The sequence below is a fragment of the Petromyzon marinus genome, chromosome 16 (genome assembly GCF_048934315.1).
Source record: "Petromyzon marinus isolate PM22_M1 ecotype Great Lakes invasive population chromosome 16, UKy_Petmar_22M1.pri1.0, whole genome shotgun sequence".
NCBI lineage: Eukaryota > Metazoa > Chordata > Hyperoartia > Petromyzontiformes > Petromyzontidae > Petromyzon > Petromyzon marinus.
In genome coordinates, this window is record NC_133682.1 from 3435584 (window position 1) to 3458239 (window position 22656).

Consider the following 22656-nt stretch of genomic DNA (forward strand, 5'->3'; position numbering starts at 1 on the left):
GCCCCTGTAGTTGTTACAGTCTGTGCGGTCCCCCTTCTTAAAAAGGGGGACCACCAGGGCATCCTTCCAATCCTGCGGAACCCGTCCGGTGGTCCAGACTGTTGTTATGATGTCATATAGGGCAGTCTGTTCACAAACGCCACCCTCCCTCAGCATTTCGCTTGGGAGATCATCTCTGCCCGCTGCCTTTCCTTGTCTCAGACTCCGGATCGCCTTCAATACTTCCTCAGCAGATGGCACCTCAGCCAGCCACTCACAGGGGGTGACTTCTTCCAATATTTGAGGCACCGCAGCCTCAGCAGCGTCATCCTCACTTTGTGCCACAATGTTTTCCTGGCTGAGGGATTTTCCCTCCCCCAGTACCTCACAGAAATGCTCAGCAAATCTGCAAACCTGTTCCTGGGGGTCGGAGATTGGATCACCGTTTTTTCCCCTAATGATGGTAATAGGTGTGGCGCTGCAGGTTACTTTTTTGATGGAGTTAAATAGAGATTTGTGATCACGGGCCACTGAGGCAGACTCCATCTCCTCAGCAACCCGCGACCACCACCCATCCTTGCAGCGCCTCACGGCTCTCCGAACCTCCGAGCGAAGGCTGCGGTAAGCCTCCTCATTCTCTGACGTGGGATTCTGTAGCCGATGACAGTGGGCCTGTCGCTTTTTCTCAACCATCCTGAACACTTCCTCTGTCAGCCAGGGTCTCTGGGGAGGTCTGGACCGCGTACCCAAAGCAGCCATTGCAGCTGCATGAGTCACAGTCCTAAACCTCGCCCATTTACCCTCGACATCAGGAGGAGTCGGGGACGATGCCAATCCCAGCCGCAAGCGATGATGAAATTCTCGCTTGCAACTTTCATCAGATAATTGAGACCAGGCCACTTTATGTTGGAATGGGGTCCTGGGTGTACACCCACCACCGGAGTGGAAGAATGGCAGGCGCATCTTACAGATGACTAGTCGATGGTCAGAGGGCAGATCAGCTCCACGGTAGGTCCTGGTGTCAAGGACATGGGCTCGCATTCGCTGGTCCGTCACTATGTAGTCCAGCAGATGTTCTTGCTTGGACCTGGCATGCATCCATGATGTTGTGTGGATGCGCCGATGCCGGAACAGCGTGTTGGTAATTACAAGCCCATGGGCTGCACAAAAAATCTAGCAGCCTCCTACCGTTGTTATTGAGCTGATCTGGCCCATGCCCTCCAATCACACCAGACCAGGTGCCAGTATCATGACCAACTCGGGCATTGAAGTCACCCAACATGATGACTCTATCCCGAGGGGCCACTTTAGCCACACCCACCGTGCCGCACGCATGCGCGTTACCTACACACACGTGCGGGCATGTGTGTACGTGCACATGTGTACGCACGCACAAGTGCACTTGCCCTCCCATAGGCCGCATATGCGAGAAACGCTTAAAGTGAAGAGTCAGCATTTGGGATGTAACTGGGCTCATGTCATGCAATCAGAGCTTGATCATTATTCACCTGCCCTGCCATCGACACAGCATGATCATTGTGCCGGGACTCTGAGGTTAATATTTTTTTTAATTTGATCAGAACGTGCCGTCCAATCGACTCGCTTGTGAACACCACTGTGGTTGAGGCCACCTTGCCAAGTAAATAATATATATATATATAATCCTGTTACCTTGATCACAAGAAGACCACTTAGATAAAGCATGGAGAGCATAATTAACCTCATTGTTGCACCACAACTTGACTGCAATCTGTCTCATGTAAAGTCAGTACCACCCCCACTAAATAATAATAATCAGTAGGGGCCACAGCAGGGCCAATTCACATGATTGCTGTCTGACTTGTCTAATGACTCTTGACGTAATTGCTAGGTGAGAGTAAGATTAAATACATAAAAAAACAGATGAATTAAATTGGAGGCCCATTGCAGAAGAGAGCTTCAAATCATCTCTTGGGCCAGTTATTGCGTAATGCTGCCTTGCCCGTAATTGTCATGTACTAATTATTGACATGTCCCTACTTGATGCTCCATTTGAGCAATCACACAGCCAGAGCACCCTGGGAACTATCGTCAGTGACTGATTAAAACAACCTTTTGGTAAACAAAGGTTTATTGGCCAATTCTGCTTGGTCAAGAGACCGTGCATTTCCTGCCAAGCTCAAAATGGAATCCGTTCACCGCTGCAGTTCTCCTCTTTGTAATGACTGATTCAGTTAATTGCCTCTTTGCCTCAAATAAATTGGCCACCTAAAAAAAAAATCATGTCTTGGTTATGCTTCATTTGAAGCAGACAAAGTGACATTGGAGCTTCTATTCTTTAACCTTCCCGTTAGAATGTGCCATCTGCATAATTGCTTTTAATAATTGCATCGTTGTTTTGATGTACTGTAAATACGCCTCTACATGGAATCACGAGACATAATTTTATTGTTACCTCAGTTCCATTATTAAAAAAAAATGTGGGAGTGCCTTTGCACTGTACGCGTGGATGTCTTGCACACGACACCTTGATGACAAAGCTGTATTAAAACAAAATGGATTTTTTAAATATAAAAATATATAACACGACGGCGGTTACAATAACTCTGAAGGAATTACATCCATTTCTGCACCATTGCAGACGACTGTTAAACAAAGAAAAAGGGTTCGCTTAACAAAATAACTCATTTGTCATAGCCTCTTGTGGCAAGGGCTGATCCACTGATTCCTTAGCAGCAGTTGTGAGAATTGGGGTCAACACCTTCACAACTCACTGTGAGTTTTTCATTTTCAATCTGAGAGCCGGTGCATTTTCTGCACACTTTAAATTCAAAGGAGTGTAAGCAACTAGCTAGCACCTCCCCCCCTCTCCCATCCTTCCCCAACATTCCTAGCCAACGCAGAGCCTCTCACAACTTCACGCTGGATATGTGGACATGCAGACGATGTTGGACATCTGTGAAAAAAGAGCTTCACAGCTCATCGGATTCTGCCTGCAGTACAGATACATATTCCGACATTTGTTTTTGTTTGCGTGATTGTTTTGTTGTTGTTGCCCTCACGCAAAGGAATCGAGTTGTTTGTGTAGGCTGGAAATAAACCAGAGAGACGGCGATAAATTAATTGCATTTTCTGCCATGATCATTGATTGACTCCGTTGCAACCACCGTGATTCATTATTCCGAGTGAACGGGCCATAATCCGTACACATTTGTTTAATCTCTGTTGGCGATCGCGCAAAAGTTTGAGGTCACGGGGGGATAGCGATGGACTTGATAACATTTGCCGTTGGCATCGTGAACTTAAAAAAAAACAGTTGCCGAGGGTTTGCTGCTTTTGAATATTGACTTTAATCTGCGCAAAGAACGGACACTGGCGGTATTTGAAAATTGGCCATATGATCCTCATTTTGGAGCAGCATTTGCTTAGGAGAGCGTGAGAGTAAAGTGTGTGCATGTGTTGGTAATTGCCTGCGTGTGCATGTGTGTTTTTCTCAGACCGGCCGGCCGTTTTTTTTTGCTCCCCCTGTGTGTGAGCCCGTGATGATGAGCTTCCCTCCACTTTGCTTTCACTGCATTCACAAGGGCCCTCATTGTTGCTCAGAAGGTGCGAGCAACCCATCTGTCTGGTGCCTATTCACGCCACGTTTAGGGCCCACAAATAAAGAGGAAATGGCCTGCAGTGTACAGGGACAAGGAGAGAGGGAGGGGATGGATTTAGGTTGAGGTGGGGGGAGGGCAGTTTGGGTCAATTGTCCAACCAAAAGCACAGCAAAAAAACAGTTCGTATGTTCGCACGTATGTATGCACGTTGAACTTCTTTCACACCATACGTACCCAACCTTGCTAATCGGAGGTGCGGGAGAAGGACAACTAAACACAAAAAGCAGTTTTAAAGAAATACATTTTCAATCCAGGTTTAAAAGTGCATAGCTCCAGTGTCTGCCTACTATCGGAAGGAAGAGCATTCCAGACGGCCACAGAAGTGCATCTGAAAGCGCCCGAAGTGGTAACTGTCTTTGTTCGATGGCTAGCCAAAAGCTGCTGCTGCGAGGATGAACGGAGTTTGCGTGATGGCATGTGCTCCTTGACGAAATCAACGAGGTATTGAGGTTCATTTGTGGCAAGCACTTAATCAGTTATGCAGGCACCAAACAATGTGGCCACCCTCCTCACCCTTGGTTAGGTATGATATCGTGTTGTTCCTGCCACTGTTGCTGCTTCAGTAGCAGGAATTTTGCAAGTTTATTTGGCTGCTGGGTCTCTGACCCTCGCACATGTTGTGACAAGCGTCTCAGGAAATCTGTACCAGCTGACAGAGCGTCTATGTTACTACCTGTTTTTGTACAGGCAGCGTGTGGCTTTTAAACAGCAAAGACGTAATCGTTTCTATTAACACCAACATATTGATGTCAAGGCTTTTATAGCCCTCACTGAATAACACTCTGTGGATCCCCTCCTTAAGGGTAACCAAACGAGGATTCCCGAATTCCAATGCTGCTTAGCACTAAACGCTAACGGAAAAAAAACCTTATCAGTATGCGCAGCTGTTAATTCACAGGAACACTAATTTTAATTCATAATATTTTGTTTGACACCAAAAGGAGTTGCATTACAAAAGAAAACAGAATTTTCATTGCAACTGTCAGCCAATATATTTAATGAAAGTGTAAAGCTGTTATATCCAATGCTCATGCAGAGTGTATGTTTTATAAAACTTGGCATTTATATTGTAGACTCATGTGAAAATGGAGCACTGTAATTATCAGGCCTAATAGGGGGTATAATTTAAAGGCAAAAATATTTAAACTTGCTGCTACTCTAATGCAACGTTAACGCAAAGCTGCTTTGGAAGCCGTATGGGCTGTGACATGTCAGCCACATGCAAGTTACTGTGTCGCGATACAGGCAAATCTTCTATTAAACAGAGACATGGTCAGACTGATACTACCGACAGAGCACAATGGATGCATTGGCAGTGAAACAGGGCAGAAAGTGTGTTTCTTGCAGATTGGCTATATGCTTTGTCATAAAGCGGCCAATGCTAAAAGGGCCCATTCACAAAATCTGTTTTCCATCATGCGATGCTATCTGCCATAGCCCTGGGCTAGAGGCTGTTTCATATCATGGCTTTAAAATGTTATTTATTTATTAATATCTCTTTTCACATTATTTTCTCCCCAGTGCCACACCAATTAGTTCACATCTATTAAAAACTTTTAAATCTGGGAGGTTGCATAGTAGCTATAAACAATGCCTGCACTGTACGGCTCATTTATCTTTTCTCTTCACGAGGAAAATATTGAACGTCTTTTTCAGAGCTGCCTCCATACATTTAATTTCTACGGAGAAGGTCCATGTGCTCAAAACGTCACCCATTCTCTATTTTTCTCTTTTAAAGCCGCATTATTATTATTGATGACAGACATTTTGAGTGTCTTTGTTACTTGTGCTTTTGCACCGCTGACAACAGAACAGCATTGCCACATCACTTGTGTTGCATACTGACTGTTTCACGAGGGCCACGGGAAGAAATGACCACGTCCCGGTGGCCCGGCTCACAATGCTGGATTCGAAATTATGCATCCCCCCCCCCTCTCTAGAAACTCCCCACAGGGTTGGCACGTACGTGATGGAATCAAAGGGTACATTTGTAGCCTGAAACTGATTTCCTCTTCGCTAATTGTAATTTTCAGGGGCGCCACAGTGGCGAGATGTTAACTACCTTGCCTGATATACAGGAGGTCGTGGGATTGATCTCGACCCTAATGCCTGTATATTGTCGAGTTTGCATGTCTCTCTCCACGTGGTTGGGTTGATTTTTTTCCCCAGGTCCTCCGCATTTTCCCTCCGCATGTTTAGAACCATGCGTTTAGAGTATTTGGCTGCTATAAATTTCCACATGGTCAGCCACTTCATTATGAAATAATTTGTGGCCAGGTCCCTTCTGAAGAACAGCTATATAGATCAGTGGGGCTTATCTGGTAAAATAGAAATAAATAGTAATCAGTAATGAGGCAGGTTATGTGTTAAAAACCATTTCAAATCATATCAAAGTGAATTGCAACCACATCTTTGAGTGTTTTACAATTAATGTCTTGTATTCATCCACTTGATTTATATCAAGCAAACCAGATAAAATGTATAATACTCAATTATTATGATACAGTTTTCCATGTAAACATTTATTTTAATCTAAGACAAGAGTTGGCAAAAATGTTGTTAGAAATATTGAATACAGTGAAATACTTGGTTGCTTCTGAAGTAGTTTTGTGCTACGTATTCATATATTTCACTTACACCTTTCATTGAAAAAGTAAAATTTGCAATTGGTAGCCGGCTGTTTCAACTGAGCAATATTCTCATTATTGTGAGATGAGAGCCAATTTATACCCGACAAAATTCCTCACTCAGTCTGATTTATTTCCTTCAATTTTTTTTCTCCTCCTCCAATTTAAAACACAGCATTAGGGGATTTAAATCTGTAAAATGCAAAACAGAAAACACAGAATGCATTTGGCATGCAATTCTTATTTTCAGCGAGAGAGAGCAATGCCACTCACCAGCTAACATCTGCGCCATTTTCACATTTCAAGCGGCAGGAAATTAAAACTCATCCTTAATGCTCTCTCTCTCTCAAAAGCATCTAGTGATTTCCCGTTGTTATGTACAACATTTTTCAGCAAGCAGCTGAATTTTGTATAGGAAAAAAAGTGTGAGTAAAAGAAGATGTCTGTGTAAACCTCTTTTCTCCCTCTGGCCATTAAATGGACCATTTGCCATGCACAACCTCTCCTGCAAGGCTCTCACTTCTCAAGGGGAAGAATGCCACAAAGGAAAGGCAAACAACAAACATGTCATTTTCGCACGGTTGTTCGCACACAACTAGAGGCTTTTTGCAGGTCTCCTTTTAACTAAATCCAGCAAGCATACAGTAGTCCAACATTAATCTTGCCTTTTAGATACTTTCTTTGTACAGACACGTGCAAAAAAACCTCCCCCCCATTTAATGACCTTCATAACCTACGTTTTATTAGATTGATAAGTAATAAAATAAACAGTTTTTTACCATTTAACTACCAGTCAATGTTTTTTCCACTCTATAGACTTGAGAATTTAAAGAACATTTTGAAAGAATATATTGTAGAACGGCAATTAAATATTGAAAAACTGAGGGAATATATTTGACAGAATACTGTCACAATAATCTTTTATATCTGAAACTTTAAAAAAAAATATGCTGTCTTGGCTGGAAGAAAACGAAAAAAAACTGAGAATGGAAATTATTTCAAAGAGACACAAAGTGGGATTGTTCTCGTCTTGGTCCAACTCGTGGCAGCTACTGCGATGGCCACAGGCTAAACATTTGCATCTGTTTTCCTGAAGGAACCATTGTGTGTGCAATCGCGGCTCGCTGCATATGAGCACAGATTTTTTACTGGCCAATTATGTAATTAAAGGGGGGTGTGGGAAAAGGCCAGACCATCAGCGAAATAGCAGACTGGAAATTAATATATAATTTTATCTGTAACTTTTTATGCGTGTTGCAATTACCCACGTACTTTAAATGCAATTAAGTGATCATGCAGCTTGGAATAATGTATCAGAATACATTGTCATGACATGCCTTCATGCAAGCAGTTCCATCAAGCTTGTCATGTCAGGTTAGATGGATCTTTATTGCTTTCGACTAGTATGCTTGATTTCTGTTGTTAAAGCAAGAGAAATCAAGTGGAAATGGGCAGGCCACGTCGTGAGAATGACTGACGAGAGACGGGTGAAATTAGCAGGCAGAGGAAGACATGGGTGAGCAGTGGCACCGTTTTTTTTTCAGCGGTTCATGGTTGGAACCGAGCGGTCACCCTGGTTAATACTGTGGGCGTATGACTATGAACACATACCATCTGCTTCACAACGGACGTTAATGATCCCACGGCGTGATTTGGATAAGGGTAGGCCATGTGTTTTGGCGTCATGGTCCAAATTTGGCAAATTGTTTATATGCCTGCAAGTCACGTAATTGAGTAAAACTAAAAAGGAACATCACCCCCTAATGGGAGACTATATTGGTCTGTGAAACGCTCTTAAAATCGCACCAATATCAAATGTTCCAACGGTATGATTTGGTGACGTCAACTTATTTTGGAGGGCATTTCTGGACAGGGGCATCTAAGGGAAGGAAGGAATGGAGGATAACGTTGGAGGTCCTTGCCGAGCAGTGGGAGGAGACTCGAACAGCAACAGCAGAACGCAATGTCAGGTGTGGTGTCTACATGACTACAACACCAGGAAGGGTGGCAAAATGATAATATTTGAACAGGCATCTATGGAGCTATATGATAAACTTTAATTGTGTAAAATATATGGATCGTGATTGTTTAATCAGATTGCATTTATTAATAAAAAGTAAAAGCCTAAGAAAAAAACTTCTTAAAATGTTGTACTTTTTATATTCTCCAACTTTTAGTGGTGCTTAGTATCTGCAACATGACAAAAAACTGGGATGATATATTAAAAAAAAATACATATCAAGCAGGCTAATTAACTACTTGTCAGACTCTGGAGTCGTTTCATATTTTCCCGTTGTGTGGTTGTAAATAATAAAAACTCCGAGCGGCAGATATTAACAAAAGTTATGTATTTATTTATTTACTGAAATGGAGCTACAGTAGGTGACTATAATGTATTCCGAATGCACGCCATGCCATTTCGTGTTGCTTGGTAATTGTTCTCGGGAGTCCCCATTAAGTGTTAAATATCACTCGGGCTATTGTGTGTGTGTGTGTGTGGGCTTGTCATAATGGTTAGTGAGATTTTTGATTAATGTGTTTGCGAAGAGCACCGAGCCGGAAGAAAAATGCCCTCGCTCGCTCGTCACGGAATAAAAAAAAACTCTGCACGCCCCACGGAGCCCGTGCAATTGCGTGCACAGCATGACTTTTCCCACCTCGCATTTTTTGCCATTTTTTTCAGGGCTGTCATGCCATGAAAGTTCAAACAAATTGCATAAGCACAGAAATGAAAAGCCCCCACCCCCTCCCTCCCTCCCTCCCCCCGACTGCAACTTAGGAATTTGTAAATAACATTTCTGCATTAGCACATTTTACACCCTGGCCTACGAAGGGTCACGTTCATTTCCTCGAGCAATCTAAACAGAACTGACACATTAATACAAGTGTTTTATGGGTTAGAAATTAAAGTTATATTGGTGCGCTGCTTTGGGCTGTCGCCCCGGTTTGCTTTGAAATTTGTGTATTATTAAAACAAATCTTTATTGTTTATGGAGAACACTCAAGAAAAAAGGGGGTTAATGCTTTCTTGCTGTGACCTTTTCATCAGTGTTTATCTTGATTACAATGAACATCCACTAACTCAATTCTGGCTTACTTTCCCCCCTCTCTATATTTCCCCCATCTTGCATATCCTCTCTTACTTATTTTTCAACCCTAAAACATTACAGCACCAGACAAACACATTAATTATCTGGTGGCCCTGAGGTACAAATGGCCCAAAAAACCCTGCAGGGCTTCTTCATTGCGCTTACAGAGTGAAGCTGGCATTACCCTTTGTGACCAAAGCAGTGCTGCCCACACTTTTAAAGGTGACCTATCCGCAGGCTGTAGCCCGTCTTCCCCACACAGACCACACCATATGGTAACCGTTTGATGTTTCTAGCCAATCACACGCGTGTTTGTCTTGAGTGCAACTGCATGATATGCATGTTAGGAGTGTTTCTCAAGCACTTGGCGATTCACAAATTGATGAGCGGAGTTTTGATTGGCATAGGTACAGTCGGAAATATTTTACAATTCTGCAATTAAAATATTCCCCTCCGCCCCCCTTTAAAATCATTCAAAGGCTGCTACAGCTGACTCTGCTCATAATAAAACTGCCATTGTTTGGCAACTTATTTAGTATTGTGCACTGCATGTGCATCATATATCAAAGTCAATCACAGTACAGCAGTGAAATGTGTCATCCAAAATCATCATTTTGTTGTCTTGCCTGCATTGTGATTCTGATAACCACCACTTTATCTGACACCGCATCACTACGTGTTCCTGGCAAGGAAATTGCAGGGACACAAGCGGAGGACACTGGGTTTTGTGGCCGTTAAAAGCAGGTGAATAAAACGGGAATTACTCCTGGACAACACTGAGAAAAGGGAAAAAATACCAGCTGAGGAAACATTTGATATGCCAGTCCAACTAGCTTTTTGGAAAAAAAAATTCTCCCGTTAAAAAAATAGTTTTCACTTGTATAAACATTCCAGGAGAAAGTGAAACAGAACTGGGATTGTGAGATGGAAATAAAATAAGAGAGAGCGTTGTGTCTAATCAGTGTATATGAAGTGCTTAACCACAGGAATGTCCAGCAGAGAAATTCTTAACATGTGCAGCTAAAGCAGCCAAGCTGGCCGCTAAGAAATACTGTAATGGGCTAAAGCATATGGGGAAAACATGTAACCGTTACCAATTACAATAAAAAAAAGTTTGCCGTGGTGTCACGGCTAGCGCACTGGACTTGCAATCCAGTGGTCACCGGTTCAATCGCCCAACGTGGCAGTTGAAACGAAGGGGAACGTTTCTTAAATCCCTCCCCGCTGCCTCGATCCACCCAGCAGTATAAATGGGCACAGCACAGTTAGTCGATCGGCAACTTCGCGTGTGGTGGGGTAAAATGCGGGTACTCCCACCTCTCCCAAGATGTGTGGCCAGCCGTGGAAGAGTAGGCTAAAGTACCCTCTCGAGGGACTCTCTAGAGCTCCGTCTAGTGGAGGCCCTACTGCCATCAGTAACATCAGCCAGCAATTGCAGTGCTGCCTCTTTGGAATGTATTTGCCTGATTGCATTGACAGTAAGGTTCAATTAATGTATTTCTGTTAGCAAAGGGACTAAAAAAACTGGGAGACTAAAGTGTATTTATGATACATTACATATGAGCATATGTAATTCCAAATAAAGTTGCCTGTTCATAAAACATTAAGTACGACTGTTACATAAATACCAGAACGTTAAACACGCGCGACTGTATAACAATGAAACAATATATGCAAAATGTCGGTATGGTTTAATACCATACATTAATTAATAACAGTTCTTTCGCGGACCAAGTATGATTTGACCAGTCAATAAAGTGAGAGCATATTTTCCAATTGCTCGTATAAACTTGACTCAATGGCATGGGAATTACTTGCCCAGTGTCTCCGCAATCCAGGCGTATGTCGAATTGTGTTTTAAGTTTATTTATTCCCCCCAACCACCACCACCAATCCAGCCGGGCAAGCCAACCTCCTCCCTATGAACGATGCTACACAGGGGTATTGATTTAGCGCAGGATGGATTGCACGCAACAACGCTTGCGCCGTAGGAAGGCAGGACTTCACTACTGAGGCCAACACCCACACGATGGAGGAGGGGCAAAAAAAATAAGAAGAGATATTTGTTCGTAAAAAAAAAATATTAAGCACCGTCGTGGAATTAGTTTTTTTTGTTTCTTACCCAATAAAGACGACGATGCATCATTAAGTGAGCGAGCACTTGGGCCGTCTGGCGTACAGCAACAACGGATGGCAAACGCCACGCCCATAAACATTGACTTTCAAGAAGCAGTGAAGATGCTAGCAAATACCTTCCTTCCGTGGGTGGGTGTGTTTGTTATCGGTGTGTGTAGTTGGGCAGCGGTAGTGTAGCAGTTAGCGCGCTGCGCTATGAAATTGGGCGACCCGGGTTCGATTCCTGATCACGGCCAACACCAGTGACGATTATCTGAACCGGTCCTGGGCCTCCCCTAGGTCGACTCAGCCTTAAATGAGTACCTGGTGCGGTGGATAAAAACATTGCCACTGGGGAGACTAAGGCGGTCGGGCGTGGTGCTGGCCACCCACCCCCTCGTGTACCGTTCCGGCCTTCGTAGGTGCTCGCTAACAGCACTTGCCCCTACAGTCTGTTAAGGCTATACGGGGGATCTTTGTCTTATCATTGTAGTTGTAATCAGTGCGGACGAAGGGGCGAAGGGGCGGCGGTGCGGCTATCGCACTGCGCTACAAACACCGCGAACTGCCAACGCAAGTGGAGATTATTTGAACCGTTCCTGGGCCCTTCCTTCGGTTGATTCAGCCTTAAATAGGTCCCTCGTGTTGGGTGCAAACATCAGCAAGGAGGAGACCAGGGCAGCCGGGTGTGGTGCTGACTACATCACCCCTCTTGTGCATTATATTTTGGCCTTCATAAGTGCACGCTAAAAGCACTCTCCCCAGGAGTGAAGGTAAAAGGCTTTAGGAGGATATATGTATTGGTGCTCAGTGTAGTGGGTAGTGTGTAGTACACCGAACTATTATCTCAACGTCTCAGGTTCGGTTCCTAGCTATGCACAACGCCAATTTAAATTTATGTCTGAACCAGACCTGAGTCAACTTATTTCTCCGTAGAATAAAGTGCTTGGAACACTGTGTCAAGTTGAGGATTGTGCAGACAATATGGCTGGGTTTGGTGCTGACCACACCACTGCATAGGCCTAAATTGGTGTTGGCAAATCGCCCTCTTCTATAAAGCTAAATGGGCATCCTTGTCTATGTGTGTGAGCGTGATACAATTCTGGTGCACTGGCAGACAATTTAACCTCAAGCCTAGCGGCTTTAATTTTCTTCTTGGCAAGTCAACCGAGCCATGCTTTAAAGTGGCAACCCTTTTAAAATTACATCTGTACCTTCATCTGCCTTTCGTTAAACATGCGGCTAAGGTGGCTTCCAATATAATCCCATAAAGCTCACCAGCAAAGAAAACCCCAACTGCTCCATATGTATTTTAACACAATTTCGTGGATGTTACACTGAACCTAATCGTGAACTTTTACTCCTCCCCAACCACTTGTACACTTGCAACAAACATTGTGCCACAATGCTCCACATCAGGGCAATAAAACAAGCTTTTAAGTTTTGTTTTGCAAGTATCGTTTCCAAAAAAAAAACTAGACAAAACAGAAATGTAGAGAGAGAGAGATAGTTTCATGAGGCAGACACAGGAACTCCCCTGCACTCCCCATGCGGTTAACGGACAGCCGTCCGCAACATCCCTGGCTAGAGCGGTGACGCATCTCTCGCGCAAATTGCGGACGGATCACAGGAAGCGAGTGCATGGGATCTAATTAAGAGGCCGCTGATTCGAGCCAAAATTATGAATACCTTTTAACCCTTTCTGGTAAGCCAGGGGACCTTTGAGAGGGCCTCATCCCCTCGCGCGAGGACCAAAAACCGAAGGCTCCGCCCGGCCGCCCCGCATTTATGTTGATTGCGTCCATGAATGAAATATGCTACCCTTGTACGCGGCACGCACTTACAGCCGCACAAGTACACGCCTGAACAGTCAGAATCCTGCGAGGCAGTCAGTCAAATAATGCACGGTTACTCCGGTGTTGTTCTCTGCTCATCCCCGGCGGACGTTTTCTGCATGATTTGGCCTCAAATCACAGCTCTGCTGCCGAGGGGTTAAAGGGGAGCCGTATGCAACTGTGAAGGCTGAACAGAGCGACGTGTAACTGGCGTCTATTAGCCGCAGTTTTTGCTCTTGAAATGTAGGAGACGCGCGCGCTAAATGATGTTTGCTTTTAGCCACTCCCTTCTAATGGAAGCCCGGTTTAACAAATACACAATAAATATACCAAAACACATACAATGAAACCGTCTATTATGTACACAGCAAATATTTGAAATGAGCATTATTGTACGTTTAATTTTTTTTATGTTATGGAAGTGGGAATTGTATTTACATTTAGATGATCAACAGTTTTGTGATGATGTATAATTCATGTATTCTTCCTGACAATGGCGGCCCAACATTTTTTTAGAGGCTTGTGAATGTTATACTTATAGTATACATAGTGTCTTCACAGCCTATTTACAGTTTCTCTCTCTCTTCACATAAAAAAAAACATACAATATGGATAGACTGCCCTGTATTGTGCTATCCTCGGTAATGATAACAATATATTGTTGTTGTTGTTTGCCAATCCACCATGCTAGTCAGTACTGGTTGTTGTAGGGGAAAGTGGGGGGTGGGTAGGACCAGTGTCCAATGCCACTCGCCACCGATGACAGCCAGCATCGGGAATCGAACCCAGGCCGTTGGATTTTTACATCAAACGTCTGAACGTCATACAGAGTGCTGCATTGCCAGGTGCCCTCTCCTAATGCCCTTCATCCTCATCTCAACGCCGATTAAATGAATTATCTCTGCATTGTCCTTATATACATTCTCCGTGAATTATCTGCAGGGGGAAAAAGAAAATCGGGCACCAGCAAGTACTACTTTGAGCAATTCAACTGTTGAAATGAGACTGCTCCTCTACAAAGGAAATGTAGTCCTTTACAACACACAGTGACCATCTCTTGTATGTTAATATGTGCAGGGAAATCAGAATGTGCAGAGAGCAGGGCTAAATTACGCTGTGGATTGTGCATAAGAGGTAAAGGTGCAGCCCTGCAATATCTTGTTCACGCCACTGCTAGCAGAAGAGTCTTCCCTAGAAGGGAGGTCAAGAGACAGCTCGAGAAAAAGCTCCCTCCTAGAGGGTATTTGGCATATTGTTCCAAAATTTGCCAGATGTCTTGGAAGAGGTGGAGGTACCTACACTTAACCACCACCACACGTGACATGCCAATCAACTAACTGCAGTGTCGCCATTCATTCTGCTGGAAATTTTGTATATGACAGTAACATGTTCTACATGTTATCACGATGATGTACAGTGAGGGAAAAAAAGTATTTGATCCCCTGCTGATTTTGTACGTTTGCCCACTGACAAAGAAATGATCAGTCTATAATTTTAATGGTAGGTTTATTTGAACAGTGATAGACAGAATAACAGCAAAAAAATCCAGAAAAACGCATGTCAAAAATGTTATAAATTTATTTGCATTTCAATGAGGGAAATAAGTATTTGACACCCTCTCAATCACAAATATTTCTGGCTCCCAGGTGTCTTTTATACAGGTAACGAGCTGAGATTAGGAGCACACTCTTAAAGGGAGTGCTCCTAATCTCAGCTTGTTACCTGTATAAAAGACACCTGTCCACAGAAGCAATCAATCAATCAGATTCCAAACTCTCCACCATGGCCAAGACCAAAGAGCTCTCCAAGAATGTCAGGGACAAGATTCTAGACCTACACAAGGCTGGAATGGGCTACAAGATCATTGCCAAGCAGCTTGGTGAGAAGGTGACAACAGTTGGTGCGATTATTCGCAAATGGCAGAAATACAAAAGAACTGTCAATCTCCCTCGGCCTGGGGCTCCATGCAAGATCTCACCTCGTGGAGTTGCAATGATCATGATAACGGTGAGGAATCAGCCCAGGCCTACACGGGAGGATCTTGTCAATGATCTCAAAGCAGCTGGGACCAAAGTCACCAAGAAAACAATTGGTAACACACTACGCCGTGAAGGACTGAAATCCTGCAGCGCCCGCAAGGTCCCCCTGCTCAAGAAAGCACATATACATGCCCGTCTGAAGGTTGCCAATGAACATCTGAATGATTCAGAGGACAACTGGGTGAAAGTTTTGTGGTCAGATGAGACCAAAATGGAGCTTTTTGGCATCAACTCAACTCGCCGTGTTTGGAGGAGCAGGAGGAATGCTGCCTATGACCCCAAGAACACAATCCCCACCGTCAAACATGGAGGTGGAAACATTATGCTTTGGGGGTGTTTTTCTGCTAAGGGGACAGGACAACTTCACCGCATCAAAGGGACGATGGACGGGGCCATGTACTGTCAAATCTTGGGTGAGAACCTCCTTCCCTCAGCCAGGGCATTGAAAATGGGTCGTGGATGGGTATTCGAGCATGACAATGACCCAAAACACATGGCCAAGGCAACAAAGGAGTAGCTCAAGAAGAAGCACATTTAGGTCCTGGAGTGGCCTAGCCAGTCTCCAGACCTTAATCCCATAGAAAATCTGTGGAGGGAGCTGAAGGTTCGAGTTGCCAAACGTCAGCCTCGAAACCTTAATGACTTGGAGAAGAACTGCAAAGAGGAGTGGGACAAAATCCCTCCTGAGATGTGTGCAAACCTGGTGGCCAACTACAAGAAACGTCTGACCTCTGTGATTGCCAACAAGGGTTTTGCCACCAAGTACTAAGTTATGTTTTGCAGAGGGGTCAAATACTTATTTCCCTCATTAAAATGCAAATCAATTTATAACATTTTTGACATGCGTTTTTCGGTATTTTATTGTTGTTAGTCTGTCTCTCACTGTTCAAATAAATCTACCATTAAAATTATAGACTGATTATTTCTTTCTCAGTGGGCAAATGTACAAAATCAGCAGGGGATCAAATACTTTTTTTCCCTCACTGTATAGGAACTGGGAGCAGGAAAACGCAAAGATGTTTTGTGGGTACGTCGTGATGATCTCGATTATTTCACCAATTCAGCCCCCACCCCACCCACTCACTTCCCCCCCCCCACCACCATTTCCCAATCCTCCAGGGGTCAGGCTATTTGGCTTGCGTCATAGCCGGGTGGTGTGACCTCACGCCGCCTCCGACCACCACATGCCGAGCGCTGCTCTCTCCATCCACTTCGCGTACGCCCTTCCTGCGGTGCTGCCGCACATTGCCAGGAGCCCTCTCGTAATGCCCTTCCTCCTCACTTCAACACTGATGACATTAATTATCTCTGCATTGCCTTACATTAACCCCCCTCCCCCTTAATTATTTGCAGGGAAACAAAAAATGTAGGCACCGTTTAAATTTGTTTGGTAATTTCAATATTTTTCTCTCTCACTTAAATCCTAATTTCATTATTCCTCTTCCTCTTTGTTCCGTCATCTCTGTTCGTCGTGTCTTTGTCCGGCTGCGATAGCAATTTGAGAAGGTGGAAGCTTGTTGGATGGGGAAAGGAAAAAAAATCTTCTCATCAGGCAAAGTAACAGCTCCATAATCTATTGTTCCCACCATCCATCACGCCATTCACGCTCCCCTTTGTGCTGCAAATGGATCAAATGCCTTTCAGTCATCTTGACTAGTTCCTTTCACCCGTAGCCGTGTAAGACTCCTTCTTGAAAAAGTGTGTTGGTGTAACATAAAGAAGAGGGTCAGCATGCATGTGTCCAACACTGTTTTGGAACTGATAAGGTGCACAGCGGTACGACTGACATTTGCAAAATTGGGTGTGATGTCTTGAATGAATTATACTCAGTGTCAATCCCATTCAAAGCAACCGTTATAAGCTTGCCAAAGTATCACTTAACACCTGCTGCACCGTGGATCAGATCCCAGAGGGAATTACTCTGCCTACCTCAATAAGAATGCCACGATGGTCATTTAATCGTAATTCGACTTGACAGCTCTTATTAAGGTTAAATCCAGCAACATATTGCGTATTTTTTTCATGGTCAAAACACAAACTGTCATTAACACGCTGCACGATGTACCATCTGTATTATTTACCACGTGGTAGTAATGTACTGCGCCTGCAGTTATTCGCGTGAAAATGTGAGGTCACCGTTCTCAGTTGAGCGGCCATTTCTGTCACCACTCGTGGCGAGCGATGTTCAGCTTTTGAGGCCTCCAAGACGGTGGCGTAACAAAATTAAATCGGCACATTAATCTGAACCGGCTCCTTTACAAGTCTACATACTTATTGCCTTGCCTCTGCTTTATTATCCCTCACTGGCTCATTAATAACGGCAAAGCGGTCGATGGTACAGCAGCCCTGGGTCATGAGCCGACGATCCGTAACCCTTTCTATTTTCGCCGCTCGCGCGTGAGATGCGGTGGGCGCGGGGGTGCGTGCGCACGCGTGGCATTGTAATAACGCTTTTAAATACCTGTCTGTTGTAGCGCTGACCCCCGCCTTTGTTGTTGCCACCGCCGCCACCGCCGCAGCCGCCACCGCCGCCACCGCCGCCGCTGCTGTTGTTCCCACCGCTCTGCGAGCTGCACTCCGTCTCCGAGTGGCTGTAGTGCTCCGAGCTGATGGACGAGCGTTTGGACGACATGCAGTCGTTTCCCCCGTTGCCTCCGCCGGCGCAGGCCCCGTTCCCAGCGCCGCCGACGCCGCCGACGCCGCTTCCGCCGCTGCCCACGAACGTGTTGGCCACTGGGAGCTCCTGGATGACGCCGTACTTTTTCCCCGCGGTGGGAGTCTGCTGCGTGGCTTGGGGGAGGCTAACGGGCGTGACGGGCGAGGTCGAGCGGTAGTGCCGCGCCAGGTCGGGGCTCTCGGACCCGCCGCCGCCTCCGCCGTTGCTCCCTCCTCCTCCTCCTCCCCCTCCTCCTCCTCCTCCGCTGCCGCCAACGGTGGCGCTGCTCGAGCCGGGCTTGAAGGTCGTGGCCACCCCGTCGCCACCGCCTCCTCCGCCACCGAGGCCGTAGATGGGGCTGGGGGCATCGGACTCGTGCCCCCAACTCATGGCCTCGTTAATCGTCTGATACGTTGGGTCTTCGGAATTTTTGCTCGCTTCGATCGCTATGCTGAACGGAGCGCCGTTCGCGTGCTTCTTTTTTTTCCTGTTGTCCGACTTCTTGTTATTTTTGCCGCCGTTGCTGTGCTTTTTCTCCTGCGTCGGGGAGAGCCACTCTTGCCCACCGTGCTTGGCCCTCACGATGCCCCCACCCCCGCCCTTGCGCCGGTTGCAATAGCAGCGGTGCACCAGGACGCCCAGCAACACGATGAGGGCAACTCCCAGGACCCCGGCCAACACGGCTGCCAAAAGCAGCACCTTATTGTCCTCTTGCTCCCGCCTGCCAAAGCCAGCGACGTCCGTGTCCAGAGGTGTCTGCAGGCTGCCGGCAATCAGCCACTCTATGTACGTGGCATTCTCCAGCGTCTCGTTGACAAACACGTGCACCAAGGCCACGGCGTGATGCTGCACCGCGATCCCGATGTCACTCACGCGCACCACCAGCCGGTGCAGGCCGTGGTGCGTCTCCGTCAGGGGCTCCATCAGCGTGATGTTTCCGATCACGGGGTCGATGTGGAACAAATTGTGCGGGTTCCCGCCGACGATGTGGTACCGCAGCTCCGCGTTGATCTCGGCGTCGTTGTCGACGGCAGAAACCTCCGTCACGATCGTGCCGGGCAGCGTGCGCGGCACGACGAACTTGTACGTGGTGTTGGAAGGCGGCATGAGCACGATGGGCGAGTTGTCGTTGATGTCCATGACGTGTATGACCACCTTGACCGTGGAGGACCTCACAGGCTCCCCTCCGTCTGTCGCCTGCACCTCCAGCACGTAGTAGTGCCTCTGCTCCCTGTCGAAGCCCACGTTTGAGCGGATCATGCCGGATTCCGGGTCGATGCTGAAGAGCTGCCGATTGTCCGTGCCGAGGATGGAGAGGCGGACGCGTCCGTTCTCCCCTTCGTCCGAGTCGGCCACCGTCACCATGCCAACGGTGCTGTGCTTGGGCACATTCTCGTTCACGTAGAAGTCAAACTCGGCCAGGCTGAATCGAGGCCTGTTGTCGTTCACGTCGAGGACATTCACGATGACGGTCGCATTGCCCTCCAACACTGGTATACCCTGGTCCTTAGCCAGGATGGTGAAAGAGTAATTCGCCTTTTTTTCCCTGTCCAGCTGCTCGGTAAGAGAAATGATGCCCGTTTCTGGGTCCATGTGAAACATCGTGGGTGCATCTGGTCCCAAAAAGTAAACCATCTCTGCATTTTTGTCCATGTCTCTGTCAGTGGCGCTGACAGTGATCAGGTGTTTTCCAATCACGTTGTTCTCAGGGACGGATACCTTGTATGTTGGCTCTGTAAACACCGGGGCATTATCATTGCTGTCAAGCAACTTGATTGTGACCGACATTGTCCGAGAAAGGCTCGTCGCTCCTGCGTCGGCTGCCTTTATCTGCACCACGTACTCATTCTTTGTCTCGTAATCCAGAGTCTCCCGTGTCTCCAGTAGGTACTGGTTTGGGTAGGTTAACTTTTTGAGCTGAAAAGGAACTTCCGGATTGTAGATGTAGCACGTCACTGCACCATTGGCACCGATGTCTGGGTCTGAAACCGTGATAAGTGCCACAGGGAGATTGACGTGCGACGCCTCCGAGATGTAGATCACGCCGTTGACAGGTGCAACGATGTCCCTTATCTCGATGGTGGGCGAGTTGTCGTTTACATCGGTAACGGTCACCGTCACGGTGGCTGTCGCTGGCACGGGCTCGGGCCCTTTGTCGGTGGCCAGAATGATAATGCGGTAAACGGGGCTCTCTTCGCGATTGAGGAGCCCATTGACCGTCACCAGTCCGCTGTTCTGGTCGAGGCGGAAGAGGCGCTTTCCGCCCTGGCCCGACCCGGCTCCGCCTGTGCTCGTGCCGAGGCGGTACACCACCTCGGCGTTCGAGCCCGCGTCGCGGTCGGAGGCGTGCAGCTGCACCACGTGGGTCCCCACCGGCGAGTTCTCGGGGATCTCCACGTTCACCTCCGCCTGGTCGAACACGGGGCTGTTGTCGTTGGTGTCGGTGACGTTGATGCGCAGCACGGCAGAGCCCGAGTGGGGCGGCGAGCCCCCGTCCACGGCACGCAGGTTCATCTCGTACAGCTGCCGCTCCTCGCGGTCCAGGCTCTTGCGCACCACCAGGTAAGGCACTTTCTCGCCATTGGCCGTCTCGGTGACGCTCAGCTCGAAGGCGCTGACCGTCGCCGGGTCGCTGGGCAGCAGCTCGTAGCGGCGCACGCCGTTGGCCTCGCTGTCGGGGTCGTTGGCCGGCTGTATCGGGAAACGCTTCCCCGCCGGCGCGTTCTCCGGCACGGACACGGTGAGCACGGGCGCCGCGAAGGCCGGCGCGTTGTCGTTGATGTCCTCCACGTTGATGCGCACCTCGATGAGCTTGAAGAAGGGCCCGGGCTGCACGGGCAAGACGCCCACCTGCACGTCCACGTGGCACTCGTCGCCGGGGTCCTGACCCCCGCACAGCGCCTCCCTGTCCATCTTGCGCCCCGCGGCGAAGAGCTCCCCCGTGCGCGGGTTAACTCGCACCAGCGGGGGCGCCGCGTCCTCGGCTTTGGACAACATCACCTTGTAGGTCAGCTCGAGGTTGTAGTCCGCCAGGCGGAGGTCGACGCTCGGGTTGCCTATAAAAGCGCCCTCACGTAGCTCCTCGGCGACCCGGTAGCTCACTTTGAACTCCTCGGCGCTCGACAGCGTGGACAGCAGGAGCAGCAGCGGCGGCACCAGCAGCGGCGGCAGCCAGCCGGGGCGTGCCGCCCACGCCCCGCACCCGCTGGCCATGACCGGCCGCTGGTCGCCGCTTTCAGTTCCGGTCCAGCGGGGGAGGCTCGTCGACTTTCCGAACCTCGGCTGGAGCATCCACGGCACTTCAGGGTGTGTGTGCGTGGGGCGGGGCGGGGGGGTCCTTCCCAGACCCCCCAACCGGGCGAAGAGTAGCGCTCCTCCTTGCCTTGGCTGTCTCCTCACGCGCGCTGCACATCGAGCAAGAGACGGTGTGGACATTCATCCAGTGCGCTTAGGCTCATCTGAGCGCGCGCGCACAACACACGGACGCCGCGCCTCCGGGAACACGGGGCGAGTCAAACAGCACCGTTCGCCGTGCGTCACTATAATAAATCCGCCAAACTCTCGCCCGTCAGCTATTTATTGCTGACGGCACGTGGCCGTTTTTTTGTGGACTAACGCAAGCAAAGCCGTATGCACGCGCACTGTATGCGTTATATTTTAATTGCCATGCGCCGTGCGTCGTGCGGACGTCGCGTGCGTTAGAGGTAGCGGCACGGAGATCATCATCATCATCATCATCGCGGGTGCTACGCGGTCGCTGGGTGGAAATAAATGTCTGCGATTTCACCAATTATGCCCGTGCCCGCTGCGCTACACGTGCCTTTCGAATGAGAGGTAAATGATAAGTCAAGAATCGCCAGACGAGAAAATCAAGATCAGGCTAAGGTGTGTTGCGTGTGCGGTTTTTTTGTTGTTGTTGTCTCTTATTTTAAGATAGGAAGGAAATGTCTCGCTGAGTTGAGAGGTGCAATTTAACAGAGCAATCGACCCGAGCGATGGTCATAACGTTAGTGATGATGATGATGATAATTGTAACGCGAACCGTGCGCTCCATCCAACACGGAGAGACAATCTCATGAATGTCAAGGATAGCGATTAAAAACACTCACACGCGCCGACGAAAAGAGAGGAAAACCCCATCAGCGAAGCGGGAGCGAACGCCCCCATTCTCCCCATCGTGTAAGTATACACCATCAATAACGCCTCCCGTAATTTCGCTTTGCCGCACAGAATTTATCATCGACGCCGCTCTCCTCCGTATTTTTCTCGGCAAGCTCGCGAATCGCGAACTTGCCGGGTCTTTTTTTATATAAACGCGCCGACTCACGCAACACGCCTTCCGTTCGTAAGACCCTTTACGCGATATTTCCCCCCCCCCTCCTTCAACTTTTTTCGTGATGTTATTCGACAGGGCCGTTTCTTCGCGACGGCGAACATCGGCGCATTTCTCGTCGTGGAGCCAGACGTTAATGGGTGGCTTGTGAATGAAGGAGCGGGCGAGTTGAGGGGAGCGGCAAGGACGCCGCGCAAGCGATGTGCGCCCAGACGCGTGGGGAGGAATCTGTGCGGTGCGAGATAATGATGATGGTAATGATGATGATGATGGTGGTGGTGATGACGATGTTTATTATAGTGATGCTAACATAGCCTTAAACGGAGATGGTATCCGAATACA

General features: G+C 47.6%; 1 protein-coding gene and 1 long non-coding RNA gene across 4 annotated transcripts in view; one reads left to right on the forward strand and one right to left on the reverse strand.

Annotated features, from left to right (window-relative positions):
- Positions 1-22656, reverse strand: part of LOC116942766 (protocadherin-9-like) — a 67162-nt gene that overhangs the window by 43871 nt on the left and 635 nt on the right. For all 3 annotated transcript variants that reach the window (XM_032955022.2, XM_032955023.2, XM_032955024.2), the window contains exon 2: positions 17787-21385. In XM_032955022.2, coding sequence (XP_032810913.2) covers positions 17787-21272 — 3486 coding nt within the window. In that variant the 5' untranslated portion in view covers positions 21273-21385. The remainder of the gene's footprint in view (positions 1-17786; positions 21386-22656) is intronic.
- LOC116942776 (uncharacterized) overlaps positions 21559-22656 on the forward strand; it is a 58236-nt gene continuing 57138 nt past the window's right edge. Inside the window, exon 1 of the long non-coding RNA XR_004402853.2 lies at positions 21559-22160. This is a non-coding gene — a long non-coding RNA (uncharacterized LOC116942776). The remainder of the gene's footprint in view (positions 22161-22656) is intronic.